General features: G+C 36.4%; 2 protein-coding genes across 2 annotated transcripts; both read right to left on the bottom strand.

Moving 5' to 3' along the window:
* Window positions 1-865: 865 nt before the first annotated feature.
* Window positions 866-12,378, bottom strand: MSANTD4 (Myb/SANT DNA binding domain containing 4 with coiled-coils). Its single transcript, XM_015823489.1, has 4 exons — window positions 12,359-12,378; window positions 11,258-11,315; window positions 4,189-4,677; window positions 866-2,282 (listed from the first exon to the last, which is right to left on the bottom strand). The coding sequence occupies exons 3-4, from the start codon at window positions 4,648-4,650 to the stop codon at window positions 1,707-1,709; spliced, it is 1,038 nt and encodes a 345-aa protein (XP_015678975.1). The 5' UTR covers window positions 4,651-4,677; window positions 11,258-11,315; window positions 12,359-12,378; the 3' UTR covers window positions 866-1,706.
* Window positions 12,379-15,425: 3,047 nt separating this feature from the next.
* On the bottom strand, window positions 15,426-21,641 carry KBTBD3 (kelch repeat and BTB domain containing 3). Its single transcript, XM_015823488.1, has 4 exons — window positions 21,583-21,641; window positions 20,580-20,682; window positions 17,693-17,934; window positions 15,426-17,240 (listed from the first exon to the last, which is right to left on the bottom strand). Exons 3-4 carry the CDS (start codon window positions 17,914-17,916, stop codon window positions 15,620-15,622), a joined length of 1,845 nt encoding a protein of 614 aa, XP_015678974.1. The 5' UTR covers window positions 17,917-17,934; window positions 20,580-20,682; window positions 21,583-21,641; the 3' UTR covers window positions 15,426-15,619.
* Between the last annotated feature and the right edge of the window lie 1,974 nt (window positions 21,642-23,615).

Genomic DNA, 23,615 nt, shown 5'->3' with positions numbered 1-23,615 from the left:
CAACAGAAATTTTGAACTCAATTATGATCCTAAGTCCTAACGTTCATGACTGAAATGCTGAAAGTGGTAAATACATGAAGTTCTGATAACAATGGCAAAGAGATGCAAAAATTTGGAAAATCTGAAAGAAAAGCATACTTTTAACCTAACAATAAGTAATTGAGCAGTAAATTTCAGGAGGGAGAGCATTCCAGATTGAAGGGACCACCATTAAGAAGTGTCATCTACTAAGGAATCACAAGAGAATACTCTGGTTTCTGGCTCGTGCAATTTTACCACTCAATCCCATAAAAGTCAAAGCAAACTCTAAACTCTGTTCATTACCTAGTTTTAAATTTTAAACAAATATCCTGAGAAGATTCATCTTATTTTCTTTCAACTTAATGTCCAATGAAATTGGCTTAAGAACATTTTTCTTCACAAAGCAGAACGTTTAAATTCAACCAGTGAGACTTGGGTTAAGGTCTTGATGCTATAAAATCTTTTCCAAATGCAGAAGAGTAAGTGGGTAAGAGTTAGGGATGTGGAAAACATTATGCATGCAGAACAACTGATTGGAAGTGGTCCATGCTCATGCCTGTTTTGGATGCTTTGGGTTTTTAAATCATGATCAATCCAATTTGTCTACTTTGGTTCAAATCAAAACACAATTTTCCATTTTATGACTACTCTAGTAATATTAAATAGAGGGAAACAACAAATCAGAAGTAAAAATTCTATGCTGTCCATTCTCCATTGCAAGATTTGTTTACAGATCAATATTACAAAGATCAGGCAGATTATTTTTTTGTGCAATTGAGTAAGATTGAGTGTTCATTCTTTATTTTTTTAAAAAAAAAATAGTTTACAGGGAATAAATTAATCTGCATCAGACCATTTTATTTCACACTATGAAATAACACTTCTTTCAATAATAAAATAACACTTTATTTGCAAAATAAGAATAATTACATATGATGTAAATAAACTGATAAATCCAAATAATCTATTTAAATCCCAAGAAATATATTCCAACTCAAACACTTGAATATCAAACTGGCTTCCAAAATTATATACTAAAGCTGTAGGTTTGGTCAAGCTTAGACATAAATGTGAAATCTCTTATAATACACTTGAAACTTTTTTTCTCTTTTGCTACAAATGTACTGAGAACAAAAACATTAAGAGCTTTAACCTCTGGCCTTAATTTTTTTAAAGAACATGCCTTACATTAAAGGCATAACTTTTGAAATTAACTTTATTTTTTGTGTAAGGCCTATTTCAAACTCACTTCTTCACTCAGACACAAATTTACATTAAAGGCTCCTATGGGTTTAGAATAACCTTCTCAAAATGACAAGACACAGCCAAGCCTTGATTCTTAATGTGGATGTAAAGTTACACAACAGAGAGTACAAGAAGATATTCACACTTCTTCTGTTTCACCAAAATGTAATTTCACAAATAGCTTCTATTTATACAGGCACAACAACTTACTGAGCACCAATTCCCAGCTTTTTTTAAAAAAAAATGAATACATTAATGCTCAATTATGGCCAAAACAAAAGTACTCTCAAAGTGTAATTACCACAGTAGCAAAGCGGTATCATTGGTAGTGAAATGCTTTGAAGACCAGACTATCCAACACTTTTAACGAAACAAAACAACAATTCTGTTTTTTAAAAAAAAGTACAAACAACACAACATTGGTAATATTTCCTCCAAGTTCACTGCAAATGCCCTTCTCTCTGAATTCGAAGCCGCTCTTTCTCCACTTGCAAGCGTTCTTTTTCAATTTGCAGCTTTTCTGATTCAAACTTCAGGAATTGCAGCCTCTCCTTCTCAAGCTGCAAACGCTCTTTCTCAATTTTCAGTTTTTCCGTTTCTAAATCAAAAGGTTGTAGGACAGGCTTTTCTGCCTGATTTGGATCATTCTCCAAGATAGGTTTTTCACCATGCTGAGCTTCAAGCCTCAGTTTCTCCCGCTCAATTTGTAACCGCTCTTTCTCCAGTTGAAGCCTCTCATGTTCCAGGTCAATGTGCCTCAACCGCTCTTTTTCAATCTGCAGACGCTCCTTCTCAACTTGCAGTCGCTCCGCTTCAATATCCAGGCGTTGTTTTTCCAGCTCTAGCTTCTGCTTCTCCAAGCTAATCAGTAAGTGGGAATCTTCATAAGCCAGCCTAGCTTGAGCAGAACTTAGATTTCCAAATTCTTCAATATGGGTGAAATCAGGAAGGTCACTTTCCTTTTTGGAATCTGGCAAAACGGAGGACAAAATCTCCTCTTCTTCCTCAATAGGAAACTAAGGAAAATAATCAGAAATTTTAATGTGTGAAGCTAAATAGCTATGTCTCTCACTCTAAATAAAGTACATCTACAACTCCCCACTTAAAAGTATTAACTACCTGTGCCTCATAACACCTTGTAAATAAAAGTACATAACCTGTTCAGCCCTGCCTTTTTTTAAAAAAAAAAAATTGATTTTTTTTTCATACATTCAATAGTATTTGCTCAACAAACGTGCTGTCTGAGTTTATATTCGCTAATATCAGCCCTGCCTCCTCTGTTAACATCACCATGTCACTGTACAGACACTGTAGTCATTTGTTTAGCAGTGGCCAAGCCACAGGAAAAAAAAAGACCCATCCCTGTCAGAACATTATACCAAGCAATAAAATGTGATGAATGAAATCTCCAATTAAAAATAAGGTAAATACATTCTGACAGTTCAATCCTAAATATGTCTACATCAATTAGGCAGCTTTAAGAAATTTTCAAAAGAAAAAGGACTTTTTATAAAAAGAGCCAATCATACATTTATTCAGAAAATATCAATTATTCATTTGGAAGGCAGAAAATAGCTGCTGAGTAATAAAGAATTCCTCTATTTAAGAGATTACACAGTTGTTTCTACAGATTGGTGTTGCTCACACAATGAACATCCTAAAACACATGCTGAAACAGGTATGTACTAAGGACTTAATCTCTCCCCAATAGCAAAAGTTTTAAGAGACCAAACAAATCAAAGGGATAAAATTAAAGTAGCTTGTAAGGCAACAAAGAGTCAAAATATATGTGAAATTGGCAATCTGTACCACCAGCAAATTCACCATTAATGTTATCAAAAGGTGGATCACATATTGAAAAAATGTTGAAAAATCACGCTAGAAAAAGTTGTAATAAACAAAGAATATCAGAAAAAATGGGCTAAGTTTTCAGAAAACATGGATATCCAGTGAATCTACATTCTATCTAGGTCATGATAGCTTTCCTGCAAATAAAGCAGCTGATTGATTCACATAAGAAATAGCTAGAAAATTGCCAGCTCAGCATTTAATTATGAAAATACCCCAGGGAGTTTAGGGGCAAAGAGGATTAAGGCAATTTCAGGTTAATTTTGCTTCTTCCTCCAAATATTTTATAATAATAGATACAAAGATTTGGCGTAGTGAAGAATTCCAGTACTTTTAAAAGTTTATGCGTGTATAACCAGAGCACATCCTCCATTTTTCAATTCTGTATGTAAGAGTATTTACACCCTATTATGTAAAACTAGCAATTTTAAAAAGTTAAAAAAGTATATATTGAAAAAATTTACTGTTTGCTTGGATAACAGCATTTTCCCCCTCCTAATTTTTTCATATTAGGACAGGTCTGTTTCTCTTCTTTCCCACATCGAGTGATCCATTGGTTGTAATAGGGAATAACCGACTGATTTGTTGCCCAAGCCAGACATTTCAAGCCTAAAGCAGGACTAGAATTCAGTCTCCTGGTTTTTAGCCTGGTGTCTTGATCACTAGACCAATGGCTCTTGTTTGGACAACAACATATTCTTTCCTCTTGACTGATTGAGAGGGGCAGCTGTTTGCATTAAAAAATTAGAATTAGTGAAGCTTATGGTCAAATAAGATAGTAAGTAATTGGACTTACAGTAGCCTCTTTTAGTTAAAAAATGCACACACCCCCGGATGTTTTATTTTGCTTTTAGCCAAATATTCCTGGGCTTTGATGAATTTGTGAATAAAAAAGGTAACTGTATAATAAATATAAATATTTTTATACATTCTGTCAAACTTGGTACACAAACAGAATAATTAACACAGCTTTCTCATTAAACCGCAGATAAATTGTACTTACAGTGGATATAAAAATCTACACACCCTTAATTAAAATGCCAGGTTTTTGAGACGTATTATAGAATTACTTACTTCAAAACTTTGTGGATCTTCCTCTTCTTCTTCTACTTTCACTTCGGTTAATGACCCCCCTGCTTCTCTGAAGTCTGTGATATTTTGCCATTCAAAATTAGATTCATTTGGAAAACTTATTTTCTCATCAATATCTTCGTTGAGAGAATCATCCAGATCAGAGGAAGGGAGATGAAAGCCAGCTCCAACCAGCTTTATGTTAGTATTCAGTCGCTTTCGTTTCATGAGGGCTCTCCAGTCAAGGTATCGCCTTTTGACTTCTGTCCCGGTCCTTTGTTCTCCTTCACCTACAGCATTCACACATTCTGCAATTTCTTCCCAAGCCTTCCGCTTCATCTCGTTAATAGTCGTATTTAGCTGTTTGGAAAAAAGCACCTCTCTTCTTTTTCGGATTTCTTTAAGCAATGTTTGAGTCTCCTGAACACTGAAATTGCTTTTTCTTTTCCTTTTTAGTTGTTTCATCTTTTCCAGATTTCAATGTACTTCTTTCTGTAGTAAAGGGATTAATACTTAATCATCCTGGAATTCCATTTGCTTATGCATAGTAATTTCTTTCAACTTTTTAGTTTTCTCCCTTTAAATATGAGTAGCAGGAATCAATTTAAATGCTGAAGTATACAGGTACTATATTTACTCAAAAGAAATTTGATTCTAAAATCAGAACCATTAAACAATTGTCATGAATCAAGAGCTCCTTAATTTATTGGAAAAATGCATTTTTAAAAAGAGTATATGATGCCAATAATTAATTTTATATGGCATACTTTCCCTGGAAGACAAAAACAAAAACATTTTTAAAAGTATTGTGCTTCTTATCAAGCACATATTATCAAAGCCAGCAAACTTCAAAACAAAAATATTTTAGGCAATATCAGATGCTTCCTTAAACTTTATTGGCAAACATAATTAAGAATTGAACATTCTAATTTTGTAATTTAATATTGACAATTTTTAAAAACTGAACAACATATTACTATCTCCAGAACAACTGCAATAAAACTGAATTCACAAAATTCTGGAAATGATCTGATTACCTGATTTTAAACAGAATTTGTCATTAATTTATGAAGGCAAATTTATTGGAGCAGATGTTACTGCTTACGGATATATATGTTAATATGACTTCAATAATTTAGTTTTTCAGGATTACTTAAGTAATCATAGAATATTATAACCATAAGAAATCAAATCCACATCAGGAAAAACTTCAATCGCCAAATAAGTCCAACTATACTTTTGAAGCAACAAAATGCAATTATAAAAGCCCAGATCAGCACAATACCACTGAAAAAGAAAAATAAGAAACCAGCATGGCTGCACAAAAATCTCTGACTAACTGAAAGACAAAAAGGACAAATTCAAAAAATGGAAAGAGGAGCCCATAACTAAGGCCGATTATCAGCAGACAGCCAAAACATGCAAAGATGAAGTCAGAAAAGCAAAGGCTCAGAACAAACAAAGACTTGCAACAGAAATCAAGGACAATAAAAAAGTGTCTTTCAACATATAAACAAGAAAAAAGTCAAGGAAACTGTAGGCCCACTAAAGCAGGGGTCCCCAACTCCCAGTCCGTGGACTGGCACTGGTCCATGGCATGCCAGAAGCCAGTCCGTGCAAACAAGCAAAGCCCCATCCGCGGGATGCAGGCAGCACACAAAACCACACCCCTCAGGTCTGCAGAAAAACCTTTCTCCACGGAACTGGTCCCTAGTGCTCAAAAGGTTGGGGACCTCTGCACTAAAGAGAAAAGATGGCAAGAAAATAACAGGCAATGGAGAAAGCAGAACTGCTTAACTCATACTTTGCATCAGTCTTCACACAAAAAGAAACCATAGCCCAACATACCAAAAAACCACTGCAAATACAAACTAGAAACAAAAATTAAAAAAGCAAGAAAATGGTAAAAGAACACCTATCCGACCTTGACGAATATAAATCACCGGGACCTGACAGATTACATCCCAGTTCTGAAGGAACTGACAGATGTTATCTCGAATCCTTGCATCATATCTTTCAAAAATCCTGGAGCACTGGGGAAATACCTGAGGATTGGAAAAGGGCTGATGTGGTTCCCATCTTCAAGAAAGGGGAAAAAAACAGACCCAGGAAACTACAGACCAATCAGTTTAACATCAATACCTGGAAAGATCCTGGAAAAGATAATAAAAAACAGATCTGCAAACAACTAGAAGCAAACAAAGTTATAACCAGTAGCCAGCACAGGTTTGTCAAAAACAGATCATGCCAAACCTATCTTAATTCATTCTTCGATAAAGTGACTAAACTAATAGACCAGCGAAGTACTGGGACGTCTTATACTTAGACTTCAGTAAGGCATTTGATAAGGTAGACCACAATCTACTCCTTGGTAAGCTAGAAAAAGGTGGAATAGACAACATCACCACCAGATGGATCTGTAGCTGGCTGGCAAACCGTACTCAATGAGTAGTTCTCAATAGCATTACATCCACACGGAGAGAAGTAAGCAGCGGGGTACCACAAGGTTCCGTCTTAGGCCCAGTACTCTTCACTATCTTCATAAATGACTGAGATGAGGGAATTGAAAGGGAACTCATCAAATTTGCAGATGAGACCAAACTGATAGGAGTAACCAACACCCCAGAAGACAAACTCAGGATTGAAAAAGATCTTGACAAACTTGAACAATGGGCCCTATCCAACAAAATGAGTTTCAATGTGGAGAAAAGCAAAGTTTTACATTTAGGCAGGAAAAATCAAAGGTACAAGTTCAGATTGGGCGAGACCTGGCTCAAAAAAAAGGAACTGTGAGAGGGACCTTGGAGTCCTAGTGGATGATCACTTGACTATGAGCCAGTAGTGTGCAGCAGCAACCAAAAAAAGCTAATACAATCCTGGGTTGTATAAACAGAAGCATAGAATCAAGATCAGCGAAGTATTAGTACCGCTTTATAAAACCCAGGTAAGATCACACCTGGAATACTGCAGCCAATTTTGGTCACCATATCACAAAAAAGATGTTGAGAGTTTGGAAAAAATTCAGAGAAGAGCAACTAAGATGATTAACGGCCTGGAGACTAAAACATACGAAGAATGGCTATGAGACTTGGGTTTGGTTAGTCTAAAGAAAACAAATAGGGGAGATGTGATAGCAGTATTCTAGTATTTGAGGGGCTGCCACAAAGAAGAGGGGGTCATGTTAATTCACCAAAGCACCAGAGGGAAGGATGAGAAACAATGATTGGAAACTGATCAAAGAGAGAAGCAACCTGGAATTAAGGAGAAACTTCCTGACAGTGAGGATAATTAACCAGTGGAACAGCTTGCTTCCAGAAATCGTGGGCGCTCCATCATTAGAGATTTTTAAGAAGAGACTAGACAGTCACTTGTCTGAGATGGTATAGGTTCTCCTGCTTGAGCAGAGGGCTGGACTAGAAGACCTCCAAATCCTTTCCAGCTCTATTCTATTCCATATTTTATATTATTTTTTCTATCCTGAAAAGAAAATCCTTTTTTAAATCAGGGGCAATCAACCTTTTCAATCCACAGACCAAATTTATTTAACCTTCTGGGCCAATAAAGTGCTGGTCATCCTGCTTTGGATTTAAGAATGTTTTCCAATATATAAGAATGCTGACTATCCAAGGCTGAATAAACTATCATTTTTTTTTCTTACAAAGCATATAGAAAAGCTTCACTGGGTTTCATTATTTAGTTCTGATAAATTTCAGCATCATAACCTTAGCCTGAAAGACCAATTTTCAGGTTTTACATCACACTTGGCAATACATTTCAACTCTCTTGACACTTAACCACCTTATTTAGAAATCAGTTTACTTGGCAGAAGACTCTCAGACACAGCTTGGGTAGAACTATCTCTTTATTGTAAACCAGAATGAACCCATATGCTCTCAGCATGCAGAAAACAATGCCTATTTATAGAACCATGCTCTGGAGTTTAAACACCACTTTTTCGTTATCATTCCAAGATAGTAGATATTTAGCTGCTCTTTCAATAGGTTTGACAAACAATTCTTTTGTTAGCATATTATATCTAGTCTTGACACTGTGTTAGCAGCTTCATTTTTAACAATAAAGACTGCACATTTTAAATTTAACTGATATGTTTTAAAATTTTAATTTTCTTAGCCAAAGAACAAAAATATAGTAATAAATTGGGTAGTATACGAACAGGTTACACACAATTCAGGATTGAACATAAATGTGTAAGCAAAGCAGAAAAAAATAGGCACAAATGGGCAGTACTCTAACTATGCAAATTAGAATGTTTTTTTAAATGACATCTGTAAATATAACTTGCATTATTTGCTTACATATAACTGTGCGATGTCCTTTGATTTAGATTTGAAAAAAGGATTATAAACATTGTTTAATATATAGTTTAAGTTCAGATAATGGAAAGAAAACAATTGCTTTCATTCTGGGCTTCTGAGAAGCATTATATTGAACATTACTCAGGAAAAGATCATTGTCAGAAACTTTTTGGTTCCCCAAATGTTACACTGTGTAGAGGATGGATTAATACAAATGGAGCAAGCCATATTATACACATAGAATTTTTCTTTTCTTCTAAATTTGCGCTAAAGTACTTTTGTCTAAAACAGAAGAAAACTCTGTCAATTTTTAGCCAAAGTCTGATCAGAGTGATCCAGGAAGCTAAAAGAAAAAAGAACCACTTAGACCCAGATTGTATGTTGGCTTGATTCTGAAACTATTTTCTAAAGTTCTTTCATTCCACTTCGAAATAGCATTATGTGGCAATAGACTGATCTAAAATATGTAGCTAAAATATATATGGTTAAAATCCCATTTGGGTGGAAACATATCCAATGGGCTAAGTGCATACCCATTCTGGAAGCACTTGAGGAAAAAAGAGAACTAGACATACACCCATTTTCTCCTTTTACTTTCCAACCTGATGATTTTTATATAAAAGATATTAGTAAAAGTTACTACTACTCTTTTTAAATATAGAAATAAAACATTTTCACATCTATTGAAATTTTTGAGAGCCCCCCCAAAAGTTAATTTTTTGTTTTGCTTTTCATTATACAATACTGATTGTAAGAATCAAAGCAATCAAAATATTATGCCAACAGGACTTATAGAAACACTATTCTGACGGCATTATTATATTATTTATGGTTAAAATCTGAAAAATTAAATTTCAATTCTTTCTACAAGACACTGAACTTATATCTTTTTCTAAGTTAAGAATGTATAAACTACAGCAAGGTAACAATGGACTTTCTGTCCTATATTTTATAGAACATAGTTAATTATTTCCTTTTGGGAAAAAATATACTTGGTTTATTAATACAATTAACTAAACTTTTAAATCTACTGAGTTTTATTCTATAACACAATACCTGTGTTACAGCCAACAAAAATGAAGCCTTCACTTTTTTATTGTCTCAAAATTAGTCTGAAAAAACAAAACAAACAAAAACTTGCTCTAGGCAATTCACTTGTAATTAATTAGTTCTTCTATTTTTCATTTCACAACTGTATCTGGGATGATATGAGGAAGTCTTTCTTCACCCAGTCCATAATGGTATTAAGTGAAATCAGAGCAGTTTTAAAAAGCAGAAACAAATCAGAGACCAAAGGAAAATTCAGCCTCTTTTATAAATTTGCTGCTCCCCACTTCACCAGTGTATCCTGTCATTTACCATCACCTCAGAGTACTGAAGAAAAGATCAATGTGGCATGATAGGAAAGTATCTTCAAGACATATGATTCTGTGTAAAGACTTCCTATGGATGTGCACCATAGTACCTACATTTTGTCAGATGTTATTTGAAGTATTAGTTGTTTGATCTATTTGTTTATTTGCTGGTTAATGCATCAAGCTACAGTGTGGAAAATTGTGAATTCTAGTCCTGCCTTATAGCCATGAAAGCTGGCTGGATGTCTTTGGGTCAGTCACTCTCAGCACAACTCATTTCACAGGCTTGTTGTGGAAAAATAGGAGGAAAGTATGTTGGATATGTTTGCCACCTTGAGTTATTTGTAAAAACAATAAAAGGTGGGATACAAACAAATAATAAATTACATTAATTTTAATAGCATTTTTAATGTGTGTTATTTTTCAATTAAGAGTAGATAAAAGGTAGAACTGGATTTTCTTCTAGAACTCAGGATAGTCTGTAGATTAGCAAATACAGGTCAGTTACTTAAAAACAATGTTTCTTGCTTAAAACCAATTTTCTTCTTTAGCCAAAAATATCTAACTTAACATGAAAAAGATTGGAACTGAAGAACAGATTTTAATATAGAAAAGTAGTAAATGTTTAGTTTTGGTCTATATAAATTTCTAAATTCATAATATTTTAATTCTAAATGTATAGTTTACACTGCTTTAGTTGATGGATTTTAGGTATCCAGTCAAGATAAAAATGAACTCTACATACTTTGGCTGCATCCTATTATTGCAAAATATCTGTAGATTGCTACTTTTGATAATGCATTCCAACATTATCAAAATGAATAAAAACTGTTGCTACAGCTAATCTTTAAAGACTCCTTATTTTATTTCCTCTTTGATATGGGCATCTGTGATTAATAGCTAGCCATAAACTCACTATTTACAGAATTTCTTGCACAACAGCTAATTTTGAATTTAATATTCTGTAAATATATTCAAAGCTCCTTTTCTGGAACACATTTTTACATTTGTGAATATTATCTACCATTATTGTTTGCTATTTTTCTTCTATTGCAAAATCCAGTCATAACTTCCAGGTTATTTAAATCTGTTAATACTCTTGTGCACTGTTAAAATGCTAACAATTTTTCTTCTGTCTTCAATACAGTATGAAAACAGAGCTAAATAAAAACTATAAATCTCTTGAGGAACTTATGATTTGGGGAAAATATTTTCTAGATCAATCTTGAATTCAGTCTCAAGATTTGCCTTAATCGTATCTGAAATTGATCTAAATGCCTACAGGACAAATCTACATTTGAGGGGTTTTAGGCTATTTGAGAATGCTCCAGAAATTAAAACTTACAATAAAATTATAAGTAGATTTAATTTTTTGAAGGGAGAGTGGTAGTGTAGTTTTACCTTTTTGCAAATATTCCTCATAACTGCAAAGATAAGCGAAGACCATAGCATCACACTGCTGTGGAAAAAAAAATCTCTACTAATGAATAACACAACTATTTTATGCTAGAAAATGAAGAGAACAGTAAATAATTTTTAAGAGAAACTGTCTTGTTCAAATGACCCATACATACTCAACTGGCCATTATACTAGCAATTTATTCAAATCATAAAATGCTAAGTCACGTTCAGCACATAACTGGGTCCATCAAAATCTAGGCTTACAATTTGAAACGGAATGATTTAAGAAGTGAACCCAGCAAACCTAAAAGACTGGTTTGCATACTGCAGTAGGATAGTCTACTATTTTTAATTCTGGCTTATAACGAGTTTGGTGAAGGAACCTATTAAAACTCACAAGCCGTAATTTAAAATTGATGGCAATGTGGGCAGCTTATTTGAGAAGCCATGGCTTAGGAAGATAAAAAAAAAAAAAAAAGGTCGAGCAGCTTCTGGCTCAGTCTGTTTGCCTCTTTAATAGCAAACACCTTAGTTCCTTTCTCAAAAGACGCGGTGGTCCCGTCTTCATAGCCCTTGGCCACTCTATTTTTTTTTTATAAATACCTAATATAACCAGAATAAACCTGGTCAGAAATACATTTGTCCAGCATCCCCCCCACCTTAAATGGCACAGTCCAGTCTACCGCCTCAGAATTGTGCCCGTTCTTCCCGCCTTTAAGCAACCTGAGGGAAAGGCAAAGAGAGAGGGAAGGCGTCCACCTTCCCTCTTGAAGTAGAGCGGGTAGCCGCACTTCAGAATGGGAGGGAAGGGAGCATTATCCTGCACGGCGCTGGTCAGGGACTGGGGCACGCACCGGCCTCCCTCCATCCGGCGGACGAATAAGCGACTCCCTAACGGGAATGTCGGGGTCTGCTAACCCGGGGTCGGAAGGGAAGGGGAGCCCCACAGGAAAAACAGCGGCGAGCAGAAACGGGCGAGGAAGGAGGAAGGCGCCGCTTAAACACGAAGCCAACGGCTCCCCTGCTCCCCACAGGCAGACGCGGCTCCTCCCCTTCCTTCCTTCCTTCCCACCCTCCCTCAGTAGCGCAAAAGCTCCTCACCTGCGCGCAACGCTCCCCCTTCGAACGCCGGCCTTTTGACCCACCCCCCTGCCTGCTGACGAGCTCGCCCGTCACTCACCGGCCCAAGCGGCCCGTCGATTGGGCCGAGCCGCGCGCGCGTCAGCTCGCGCGCTCCCCGCAGCTCCCAACCGCCTCCCTCCGGCCCGCCCCTCTTTCCCTCAACTCACGCAACTTTGCTCGGCGCTTTCTCCGCCTCCTTCCCCTGCCCCCTACTACGCCTCTTCGGGCCTCTGCTTATTGGGCGCCAGAGCTGCGTGTCATCCAGAGTGGCCACTCTCATTGGCTGGGGAAAAAAAAAGAAGTCAGAAGCCGGTCGTCGTTTGCGTTTTAATCACCGGCGCCGATCCGTGTTTCGCCTTTGGAGGAAGTTTTAGGGATCTTCCCTGAGGAAACCGCTTGTTTGTGTACTTGCACGCTGAATTGCTGCAAGCTAGGCTCTAAACCAGTGTTTCTCAACCTTGACAATTTTAAGGCATGTGGACTTCAACTCCCAGAATTCCACAGCCAGCAAAGCTGGCTGTGGAATTCTGGGAGTTGAAGTCCACATGCCTTAAAATTGTCAAGGTTGAGAAACACTGCTCTAAACTATGATTCCTAAACCCCAAGAGCTAAGCCCAAACAAACCATATGGTTTAGAACCTTTTATGAGTCAAAAGACTATATACTTGGTGCACCATGCTTCAAGTTAACCCCCCTCATTTGCTGACTTGTGACTTCACTTTCATGTTCTCCATTACAGGTAGTCGTTGCCTACTCTGACTACTTGTTCAACGACAATGAAGTTGTGACAACTGTGAACAAGTGGTAATTTACAACCAGTCCTTGATATTCTGGGCCATTGCAGCATCCCCTTGATCGTGATCTGGGGCTTGGTAACTATCTCACACGTATGACAGTTGCAGCATCCAACAGTCGCCTTTTGATCACTATTTGTGTTGCTTAGTGATGGAGCTGACAATTCCCTCTGTGGCTGCTAAGCGAGGACCACTTGTACAATGTACTTTACAATGTTAATGTAAGGTATATGGATGTAATTTCTCATCACACAAGTGTAAACTCAGTACAATATATTGGATTAGATGGTTAATGCTTTTATTATATAAATGAATGAACATTCCAGTACTCTATCGCTAACATCCAGATTAATGTTAAATCTCACAAAACCCCAACATATTGAATTAAAATACCAGTTATGCTGTTTTAATTTTAGTTGTTTTAAGAAAGGTACACAATGCAACTACCAAAAACTTGTGACATAAACATATCTTATTTCTCAAAATTATCCTGATAAAAATTTTGATCATTTTCAGTTTTGTATTTATCTTTCCAATGATTTCATTTTTGCCTTTCTTAGCAACTTTAAAAAAAATCTTTTAACATCCCCAAATTTGGTTGTTTTTACATTATCAATCTCTTGTATTTAGTGCTCACCACAGAAGTAAGTTAAGTTTAGCTCCATCAAGATCCCATCAGTGAAAATTGATCACATTTGAATAGTGATACTGATTATGGTGGTAGATAACTGAAGCTCAAGATGGTAAGAAGCTATATACATTACACTAACATTCATTACATCATGCAATATCTTTATTGATCATACAATAATTGTATAATTAAAATACGGTTATATGTTCTTAGTGCAAATAAGATATTAATTCACATGCAGTTCTTTAACATATACTATAGCCATCAAGACCAATTGCTTGTGCACAATATGACCTTGTTTTTCTTTTTTGAGCTATAATTCCACCGCTATATGGCTATTGCTTTAAAGGTGGTGAAATTTTCCAAAGTATTTTTTGATGTCATGGAAAAAGAACAAACAACCTATATAACAAGTCCAAATTCTTGGGACCTATCTAATGTAACACTCCTCATCACATTCTAATGGTTTCTATCTTGATTCCTAAATTATTTTGTTGTGCTTGATTCCTTAAAACATGTTTTCTCAGGAGCATGTCCAACTGGGGCCAGCGGCACTTACTCAAGACCATATTTAAGAATAAGATTCCAAGAACAAATTATATTTCTCTTTTATACAATGTATGGTATAATCCTACTTATTTTCAGCACATGGAATGTGCAGTATATGAGCAGCATGGAGAATTGACAGTTCATGGTCTATGTTACAATGACTATATAATTTGAGGAAGAATAGCCTAGCCTTTAGGATAAATTTCACTGATTCAATCAGTTTCCCCAAAAGAAATTGAACTGTAATTTATACTAATACATTTAAAATAAATGGCAATGATTTAGAAGAACTTTAATAGTATTTGATATCAATGAAAGAGAAAATATGTTAAAGTTCAGTAATTACAATTATTTTATGAAATATTCCTTTCTGTCTTCATTATATTGAAAAGACAACTTAGTGATATATAAAAATAATTTGTAATAAATTATTCTTTCTATTGCACCAATTTTCTTCTTTAGATTTAAGATGAAAAATCCTTCAAATCAAGGGCATACTTATTTTAAGAATAAATTCCGGGATGGGGGTTTCAAATTATGACTGTTGCCTCAATAGGAAATTGCTGCAGAAATTATTAATGTAAACAAAGTAGAAAAACAAGGTTATGAAATATATTAATTGTGACTTTATTTGGAAAAATGCAGCTTTATAGCCTCAAAGAAAGGAAAAGTAAACATAACAGCAACAGCCAATTATGTAATGCATGGAGCACAACTCTTGAATTTGCATGTTATGGGTTGTAATGTTTTCTCCCACTATTTAAAGTATGAATCATTCATACACAAACACATACATGTGCACATTTATACTATAATACTAATCTTTTTATTCCTGAAATTAGTAATCTGAAATGTATTCAGCTTATGGATGCCATTTTAAATAAATCTGTATAAGTTGGAAGACAAGTTATCTAGTGCAATTTTTAAATCAGTTCTTGGCCCCCCAAAATTGTTTTTGAAACTGTTCTTAATATTAAAAGTAGCTAACCATTAGGCAGAGCTTATCTAGAGAAGGAAGAAAGGAACCCAATCACTGAGTCAGTTGGCATATAAATCCAATAATTTATTTAATAATTAAATAATAATTTAATTAATAATATTAAACAAAGGCCATCCAAACTCAAAAGATGTATCTTAAGAGAAAATATGGTTTGGTAGATTGAACCCTAATATTTGGTTACCTTAAAATCACATCGTGGCCAAAATGGGCAGCAAACAAATTTAATAAATAAATAATAAAGAGCAAATACATGAGAAATTAGGTACTCATGTATAATTGTTTGTGTCACATTGTTTTTGCAACCATGGATCCCTGAATTTATTAAACTGAATCACCTGACAATGAAACTCAGTAAGGGCCTTTGGCATAGGTGCAACTTCTTCCCATTCAGATCTACTGCTATGGTAGACCTGCACTTCATCAGTTATTTCATCAGGAGCATAATCTCCACCCAGAATGTATATTTTATCTTCTATTCCAACTGCCCCTGCATTAAATCCAGCACACTCAAAAGAGCCTTCTCCTTTCCAGACACAGGTCTCTGGACAAAAGCTATAAACTTTGTAAGTAGAAAGATCACAAATGTATAAAGTGCAGTTCACTGGAATAGCTTTGATTAAAGTTGCATGAAAGAATTGCCCAAATTCTGCTACTAACTGAGACCACTGATCTGTTGCAGCATTATATTTAAAGAAGCAATCAAGAGATGGATTAAAGGCATCTGTAATTTCAACTTCAGAACCAAGCACATATATTACACTGTGACAGGCACTTGCTTCTGGGTAGTAGATGCCCCTTGGTAATGGACTCACAGATTTCCACTCTCTAGACACGGGATTATATGCCTCAACATCCAAAAGGCTTTTGATATTCTGAGATGCCCTTGTCCTCCCTCCTATTACATACAAACGATTTAGAGTCACAACAGATGTATGCATTGTCCTTGGCTTCGTCATGGCAGATACTAATGAAAAGCTATCATTTGCTGGGCAGTAACACCAAGTTTGATCTGTGGCATCATGAAATGTTTCAGCAATATGAAGTCTAATAGTCCGGAAACAGTTACCTTTACATCCACCAGTTATAAATATTTTTTCACCATAACTAGATAAACTTGATCCAGGTAGATCAAATATATTTATGTGCATCAGTTCTTTCCACTGATCAGTTTTAATATTATAGCAAAATGTATGTTGATTAATTTTATTTTCTTCAGTTTTATGAACCAGTATATATTTTTCTGTAGTTGATGGGCGAGGATCTGGGAAGAGCCCACTGAAACTCTGTACATTTTGAATTGCTTCCTTGATTATTACTAAGCAATTAGTAGTTTTAAGTAACTGTTCCTCAGAGAGCAAAATATCCTGCAATGTTTTTTCAGGTAATTGATGTAATCTGATTTTCTTCATCAAATGAAGAAGATATTTATGCCTTGTTTCTAAGTCATGTTTTGTCCACCAAAAGGCAGCTTTCAACACAGATTCTTCATCTGATACGTTCAACTCATCAGCTTCTATACATTTTTGCAGTATCTCAAAATTCATTTCCAAGAAATCATTTGATTGGAGAAGCAAGGAGAAATGGAGCTGGGCATACTTAAGTGTATGCTCAAATAGCTTAGTGGAGCCGTAACTTTCAGAAATGTATAATAGTTGCAAACAGTTAACAAGATCGATATTCTTAATTAGAAAGTCACTGCAAGCTTTTGAAAGAAGTGAAATTTGAAGAAAGGAGGACAGCTGAAAGAACATTTCCACATTATCATTTGTTAACTCAGTTTTTCCAGTATAAGCATAATCTAGAAAAGCCTTCACTGCCTTGGGTGTTAAATTACTTATGGTAACACTCCCATCATCTCTTTCTTTCATGTTAACTTCAAACATGGCCCTGTAATTAAAATATAGAAGATTAACATGTTTTGTCATCATTACCAATATTCATACAATTTCAATCAGGAAAAAAAATCTCAGAACTCAAATGAGATAATCAGTACCATTCTCAGTATACATACTTGCTTTTTTTATGTAGTACAAGCATCATGTTATCTTAATAACAAAGGCACAATCATCTACAGGCATATATGGGAAGTCCCTTTGAATTCAATGGGGCTTCTAAATAGCCTGGAATAAGACTGCAGAAAATGAACAGATACTTTTAAAATCCTTGCAATTTTTCAAGTAACTGAATTATTGATTTTTTTATATATGCAACTTTATGTAATTTGTATAAGTCAGTATCAAAGAATTCTACAGTTTGAATTGCATTGGCTGACCTTTTTAGTTTTTAGTCAATTTGAACAACATACAGTAGTAAAGGAGCCAAGTTAGAAATAGATTTACCTGAAAAAGTCACTACACGCTGCTAGTACACAACGATGGCAGGGAATTGCTTCATCTTTTACAAGTATTTTAAAATCAAAAAATATGTTTTGAGCTCTGAAGCTTTGCAGTACATTTAAGATTCTCTGACCATGATCTTCAGCTACCAAAAAACTGATTTTCTTGTCATGAGCTGAAATTCCATTGCAAGGTGGGGTGTTATTGGGTTTATATTGGTTGTCCATGGCTTCCTTGATCTTTTACTAGTGAAGAGACATAATATACACATTACAAACATAATTATTATTTTCATAACAAATTACTGGGAATAAAAAAAATAGGACTTCATGGTCCTGATGTATTGAGGAGTGCCCTCCATATGAATCACAGTAGTGTAATTACATTTTAAATAATCTAAATTAAAATATGGAAACTCTAATTTCACTGGTACCTAGGCTTTGTCTATATTGCTAATCCAGGGATAAAATAACAAGTAGAGAAGAGGTTCAGTACTGAAATTAGAATGCTTTTATAAGACTTGAATGCCATGGAGAATTACACTATAGCTCACTGATACTGAAATATCTGTATAGCTTTATGACTTAACACATTCCAGTCCAGAAGCATTTTGCTGAAAGAAAAATTAACTAACAACATAATCCTATTTACTATTATTAAGAAATAAACTCCACTGAATTCAGTGGGGCTCCCTGTTAGGTTAATATAAATAGTAATGCAATTTTATTGTTTCTCTGCAAATAGCTAAATATTCTGAAAATCATCTCTATGATCTGATTTTAACTACTTCTGATATACTTTCAGAATATTGAGTTCTAAATATTAGATGTTTATGTTCTTTTCCACCTCTTTGTGACAGTATTCAAGCCCTGTCCAAATCTAAGCCAAGAATGACTATCTCAGTGTAATGATTTAGGCCAAGGATAGGCAACCTTAGCTCTTTTATGGCTGGCTCAGGAATTCTGGGAGTTGAAGTCCATGAGTCATAAAAGAGCCAAGGTTGCCTACTTCTGGTTTAGGCAGTATTAAACCAGAATTCTGAATTGCTGTATTAACATACATGGCTTCTGTATGTTGCCAGATTTAGCCCATCCTGCAATTAAACAAATACCTGACATTTATTTAGTATTAAATAACATTAACCTATTTAACATCTATACGAGGTGACTATATTCTTTTGTGTCCAGATTTAGGGATAGTTGCTGGTGATTTTCTCCAGTCTGTGACAGATAATCAATAAGTTATCTGTATCTGAATCTCCTACACTGTGAATCTCTGGGAAACTAAAAACCTTCTCTGCTAGAGGAATAACTACAAGATAAAAAAACAAGAAATAGAAAAATGGAACTGCACTGGTCCTGTAGTTTTGCAGTAAGCTGAAAAGAAAAAAAAGGACATAGACACTTAAAAAAACCAGTAAAATAATAGCCACATGGTCACAAAATCATATGTTAGAAATTTAGAGAATTATGACTTGGTGTTTATGTTAAATGATTTCTCATTTGACTAATTTCAGTAAAATTTGGCTTCTCATTTAAACTACAGTACATAGCTGATCACTCTTAAATAAATCAATAAAGCAATTATAAATTATAAATCTTTGATCTTCTATTCTGGATCATTAAGCAAAAAAACTAAGACTATGTTCAAACACATATATTAAGCTTTATATTCCTGGTAGCTTAGATCAGTGATGGCGAACCTTTTAGAGACCGAGTGCCCAAACTACAACCCAAAACCCACTTATGTATCATTGGGTGCTGGGTGGGCATGGCCCATTGGGTGGGCGTGGCTGCGGTGGTAACGGCACACTGGGTGGGACTAAAAAGTTCAATCAATCAATTCCAACTTTGCGAAATCTTTTTTTTCCCCGCGAGAAGTTGAAATTGACTGATTGATTGAACCTTTTTTTTTTTGCACATGGCAGCGGAGGCCTAAAGCGAAAAGGTTTTATAAAACCCAGCTGAAGGCCTAGGACTGGGGTGACGGTGCACGTGCCCACAGAGAGGGTTGTGCATGCCACCTGTGCCACACGTGCCATAGGTTCGCCACCACGGACTTAGATGTACCAATTCATAGGAAAAACTAAATGGAGACAAAGATGTGGTGGCCCTACTCAGTAAATAATAAAACAGTCGAATAGAAGTAATCATTGAATATTTCACTTGTTCGCTGCACTTTTTCTCTTTGCACTAGGTCTATGATTGCATCATGTTTGCGTAGTAAATATATATAAATAATATATTTAATGAAAGCAAAATCTTTTAAAATCTTGTTTATCAAGCAAAATCTTGCCATTAATGAGCTATGGAAGCCACAGAAATGTGCCAGAATCTAGCAGGACATATTATTTTCTGTGCTTCTTACTGGGACTTGCAGTTAAATTAATAAAAACTATACCTTCTCTGCTGATGACTCATACTGTAGTTATTGCAGTAAAGAACTCTCTTGTCTGCTAAAACAAAATAGCATAGGACTAAAAGCTTCTTTCAAAAAGAGCTCCAATGATCACTTATTTCCACAGTCACAACACAAGCACACAAAATTAAATGAAGATTTCTGCTATCCATTTTCATAATCAAGGAAATACAGTGAAAATTTAATTTAGTAGTCTCATTTCAGAACTTGGCTAGAATAAGCAACTTTCAAATCTTTGTACATCCACCATTTGATGAGTCATATGAACTCAACAGTTTTGCAGGGATGGGAAGTTTCCCCCTAATCCTTAGAGGACATAAATAATCATTAAAATAAACTTAATAAAAATGTAGCAGTTTTAGCAATAATATCAAATTATATTGTTAAATACTATCCAGGCATTTTCCTTGGGAATGAGCTCTACCACGTTATTCAGTAACCATTACTGCACTGAAATTTTAACTGTTAATACCTTTGAGTTTGCAGTCCTTTTCTGTTTGACTCGAATACGCCCCCTTCAGTCCCTTCTTATAACCGAAATGGATATACACCTGTCTGAATAATATTCCTTGCATCTGAAAAGAACAGCCCATCAAAGCTTATGCAAATAAGGTAGAATAATGAACAATTGCTGGAATAATGATTTGTCTGCATAATTGCTAGAATAATGATGTAATGCATAATCACTGGGAAAATTCTATGTCAGTAATATGTGACTAACCAAATGCACATGGATACTTTGTATGTAGCAAAACCTACCATTGTATGCCCGTGAGAAACGATCCTAATGTATTACAATGTGTATTACAATGTGTAGTCCTTTGTTCCTGAGAAAAGGAAAGTATAAAACTGAAGTTTGAACACGCCCTCTTTGTTCAGAATTGCTTGTCTTTGTTGCTTCTGAACCTGCGCAAATAAACCTCTCTGCTAACACCCTCTGGAATTCGTAAGAGTCCTTTCGTTTTCCACAAGACGTAAGTATCTCGACTTCTAGAGCGTTTTTTTTTCCTAAATCTGCTACCTTCAGAATCCTCTGGACTAAAACTCAAGAAGAATCAAATCAATCCTCTGCGATCTCGAGATTCTAAAAAAGTGTAATTCCAGCAGTCCTGGAAGGCAACCGATTTTGGGGAGGGAAGGAGGTGCAGCTGAGCTTTTGATTTCTAGCCTAATTCTGCTGGAAATAACGGTAGCTTTGCACAACTTACAAATAAAAGTGCGATTTGATTGCCGCCCCCCCCCCCCGCCCCGGTGTCTTGTGTAGTTTTCTTGGCAAGGTTTTTCAGAGTGAATCGGCATTGCCTCCTTCCCAGGGTTAAAGAGAGCGACTGGCACGAAGTCACCCAGCTGGCTTCGTGCGTAAGTGGGGAATAACACTCGGTCTCCCGACTTCTAGCCTAGTACGTGTGGCTGGCTAACGACGTGGGCTTTGCACAACACTCGTTTTTCTAATTTTAAACTGGACCAAGCCTCACCTACGAAGCAGGCCTAACGAATGAACGAATTCTTCCACATTGCAATCGCACCCTAAAAAGGCATCCCCCGCATCTTCTTCCCGACCGCCCCGCGTTTTGTTTTTTTTTCTTAACGGCTTCCACTTTCCACGCCACGCCCACCAGAGGCATCGACTTAAGTTGTTTTTGCGCATGGACAAGTACGCGCGCATGCTCGTTATGGCCTTTGAAGCTTCTTTTCTTAATCAGTGTTTCTCAACCTTGACAATTTTAAGGCATGTGGACTTCAACTCCCAGAATTCCACAGCCAGCTTTGCTGGCTGTGGAATTCTGGGAGTTGAAGTCCACATGCCTTAAAATTGTCAAGGTTGAGAAACACTGTCTTAAATGGACCGCATTTCGGAGGAGAAGAGGCTTCGTACCAGTCCCACAGGCGTAGCATCTTTTGCGAGAATAAATTCACTATAATTCAGAGAAGCCCCATCTCCCATCCCATTTTTTTTTTAAATTCTGGTTGTATCGCGTCACTTTTACCTACCTGCATCCTCCCCGGGAGCTGTAGGAATCATCTGCCACATCGGCCGCATGAAACCCACCGTAGCTCGCCTATAGGCTTCTCTCCTGTCAGTCAAACCACTGTTTCGTTGTTATTCGTACGGGCATATGTCCGTTACTCCTTTAAGCCCGCCTCTTCCCAAGCCGCAATGAGCGCGGTGCCGTTGAGCGCGAGTTTACTCCTTAGTAACCCCGTTAACTCTTTTGTGTCTTATTGCTAAAGGTTATTTTTCCTTATTTGAACGGTGGTAAAATGCTGAACAGAAGTCCGCTCCGAGAGCAGTTATCTTTGAATTTCTAACTCTATGCACCTTGCAGAAGCTTGCAGTCAGCGCTGATTGGCTAGATTTTTTCTCCTGGCGGCGATATTCCAAGCCTCGATTGGTCGTCGCATTTTGCGTTTCCGCCCTCTCCGGCTTCAGGTTCAACGTCGCTTAGAGAAAAAGAGGCTCGCGGTAAGCAGCGTTAGCGCGTGATACTTCTGCTCTGTCCCTTGCTTGCGCCCCCTCCCCTTTTCGTTGTCTTCCAAGTAACCTTGGTTGTGATTGGAGGGAAATCTCCTCTGACTCACTCTAAGCAGCCCATTGATTGGCTGGCTTAGCGGTCTTGGAAGAAAACTCTCATTACCTGCTCAGGTGTGGAAGACCTGTTATCCTCTCCCTACTTTCAGAATCATTCATCTTTGTGCCTGCCAAGCCAAGTCACTTTTCTAAATAATGCTAGGAACAAATTAGAAGAATCATTTTAAAACTCGGACCAGCACTGACATCTTGTCCTCGAAGGGCCAACTTGGTAGGCACGTTTCCCAGATCTATTTGCCTGTTTCTTTATGCCAGGAGTCTCAAAACCTGACAACTTGTGGACTTCAACTCCCAGAATTGCTGGGGAATTCTGGGAGTTGAAGTCTACAAGTCTTAAAATTGCCAGCTTGGGAGACTTTTGCTTTATACCAGTGTTTCTCAACCTTGACAATTTTAAGGCATGTGGACTTCAACTCCCAGAATTCCACAGCCAGCAATGCTGGCTGTGGAATTCTGGGAGTTGAAGTCCACATGCCTTAAAATTGTCAAGGTTGAGCAACACTGCTTTATACCAATATGTGTTTCCCCCATATACAGTGACCATAGGTCATTTATTATGAAGCACAGTCCTTTATTTTAGAAAGCTCCTTTAGATTTATTTTCTTAGTTTTGCTCTTGAATGTCCCCTTTGTATGCAAAGTTATAAACATAAAATGATTTTTTTTAATTTTTATGAATCGTTTTCAGATTTTCCCATTATTTTTTCCAAGCAAATATAGTCACTCTAGCCCAGGGGTAGGCAACCTTGGCTCTTTTATGACTCGTGGACTTCAACTCCCAGAATTCCTGAGCCATGGCTGGCTCAGGAATTCTGGGAGTTGAAGTCCACGAGTCATAAAAGAGCCAAGGTTGCCTACCCCTGCTCTAGCCATGTACTCTTTTACTGCAACTGTACTCTTCTGACACTTTAAAAGTTCA

Source organism: Protobothrops mucrosquamatus, unplaced genomic scaffold, assembly GCF_001527695.2.
Source record: "Protobothrops mucrosquamatus isolate PMUCROS unplaced genomic scaffold, P.Mucros_1.0 scaffold1885, whole genome shotgun sequence".
NCBI lineage: Eukaryota > Metazoa > Chordata > Lepidosauria > Squamata > Viperidae > Protobothrops > Protobothrops mucrosquamatus.
The sequence above is the reverse complement of the archived record's forward strand: the minus strand, read 5'-3'. Positions and strand labels throughout refer to the sequence as shown.

Coding starts and splice junctions, on each gene's coding strand:
- MSANTD4 (XM_015823489.1), bottom strand. CDS start 4,650: ATGAAACAACTAAAAAGGAAAAGAAAAAGCAATTTCAGTGTTCAGGAG. Junction 2,283..4,188: donor AAGATCCACAAAGTTTTGAA/GTAAGTAATTCT, acceptor TATTTTCCTTAG/TTTCCTATTGAGGAAGAAGA.
- KBTBD3 (XM_015823488.1), bottom strand. CDS start 17,916: ATGGACAACCAATATAAACCCAATAACACCCCACCTTGCAATGGAATT. Junction 17,241..17,692: donor GCGTGTAGTGACTTTTTCAG/GTAAATCTATTT, acceptor TTTTAATTACAG/GGCCATGTTTGAAGTTAACA.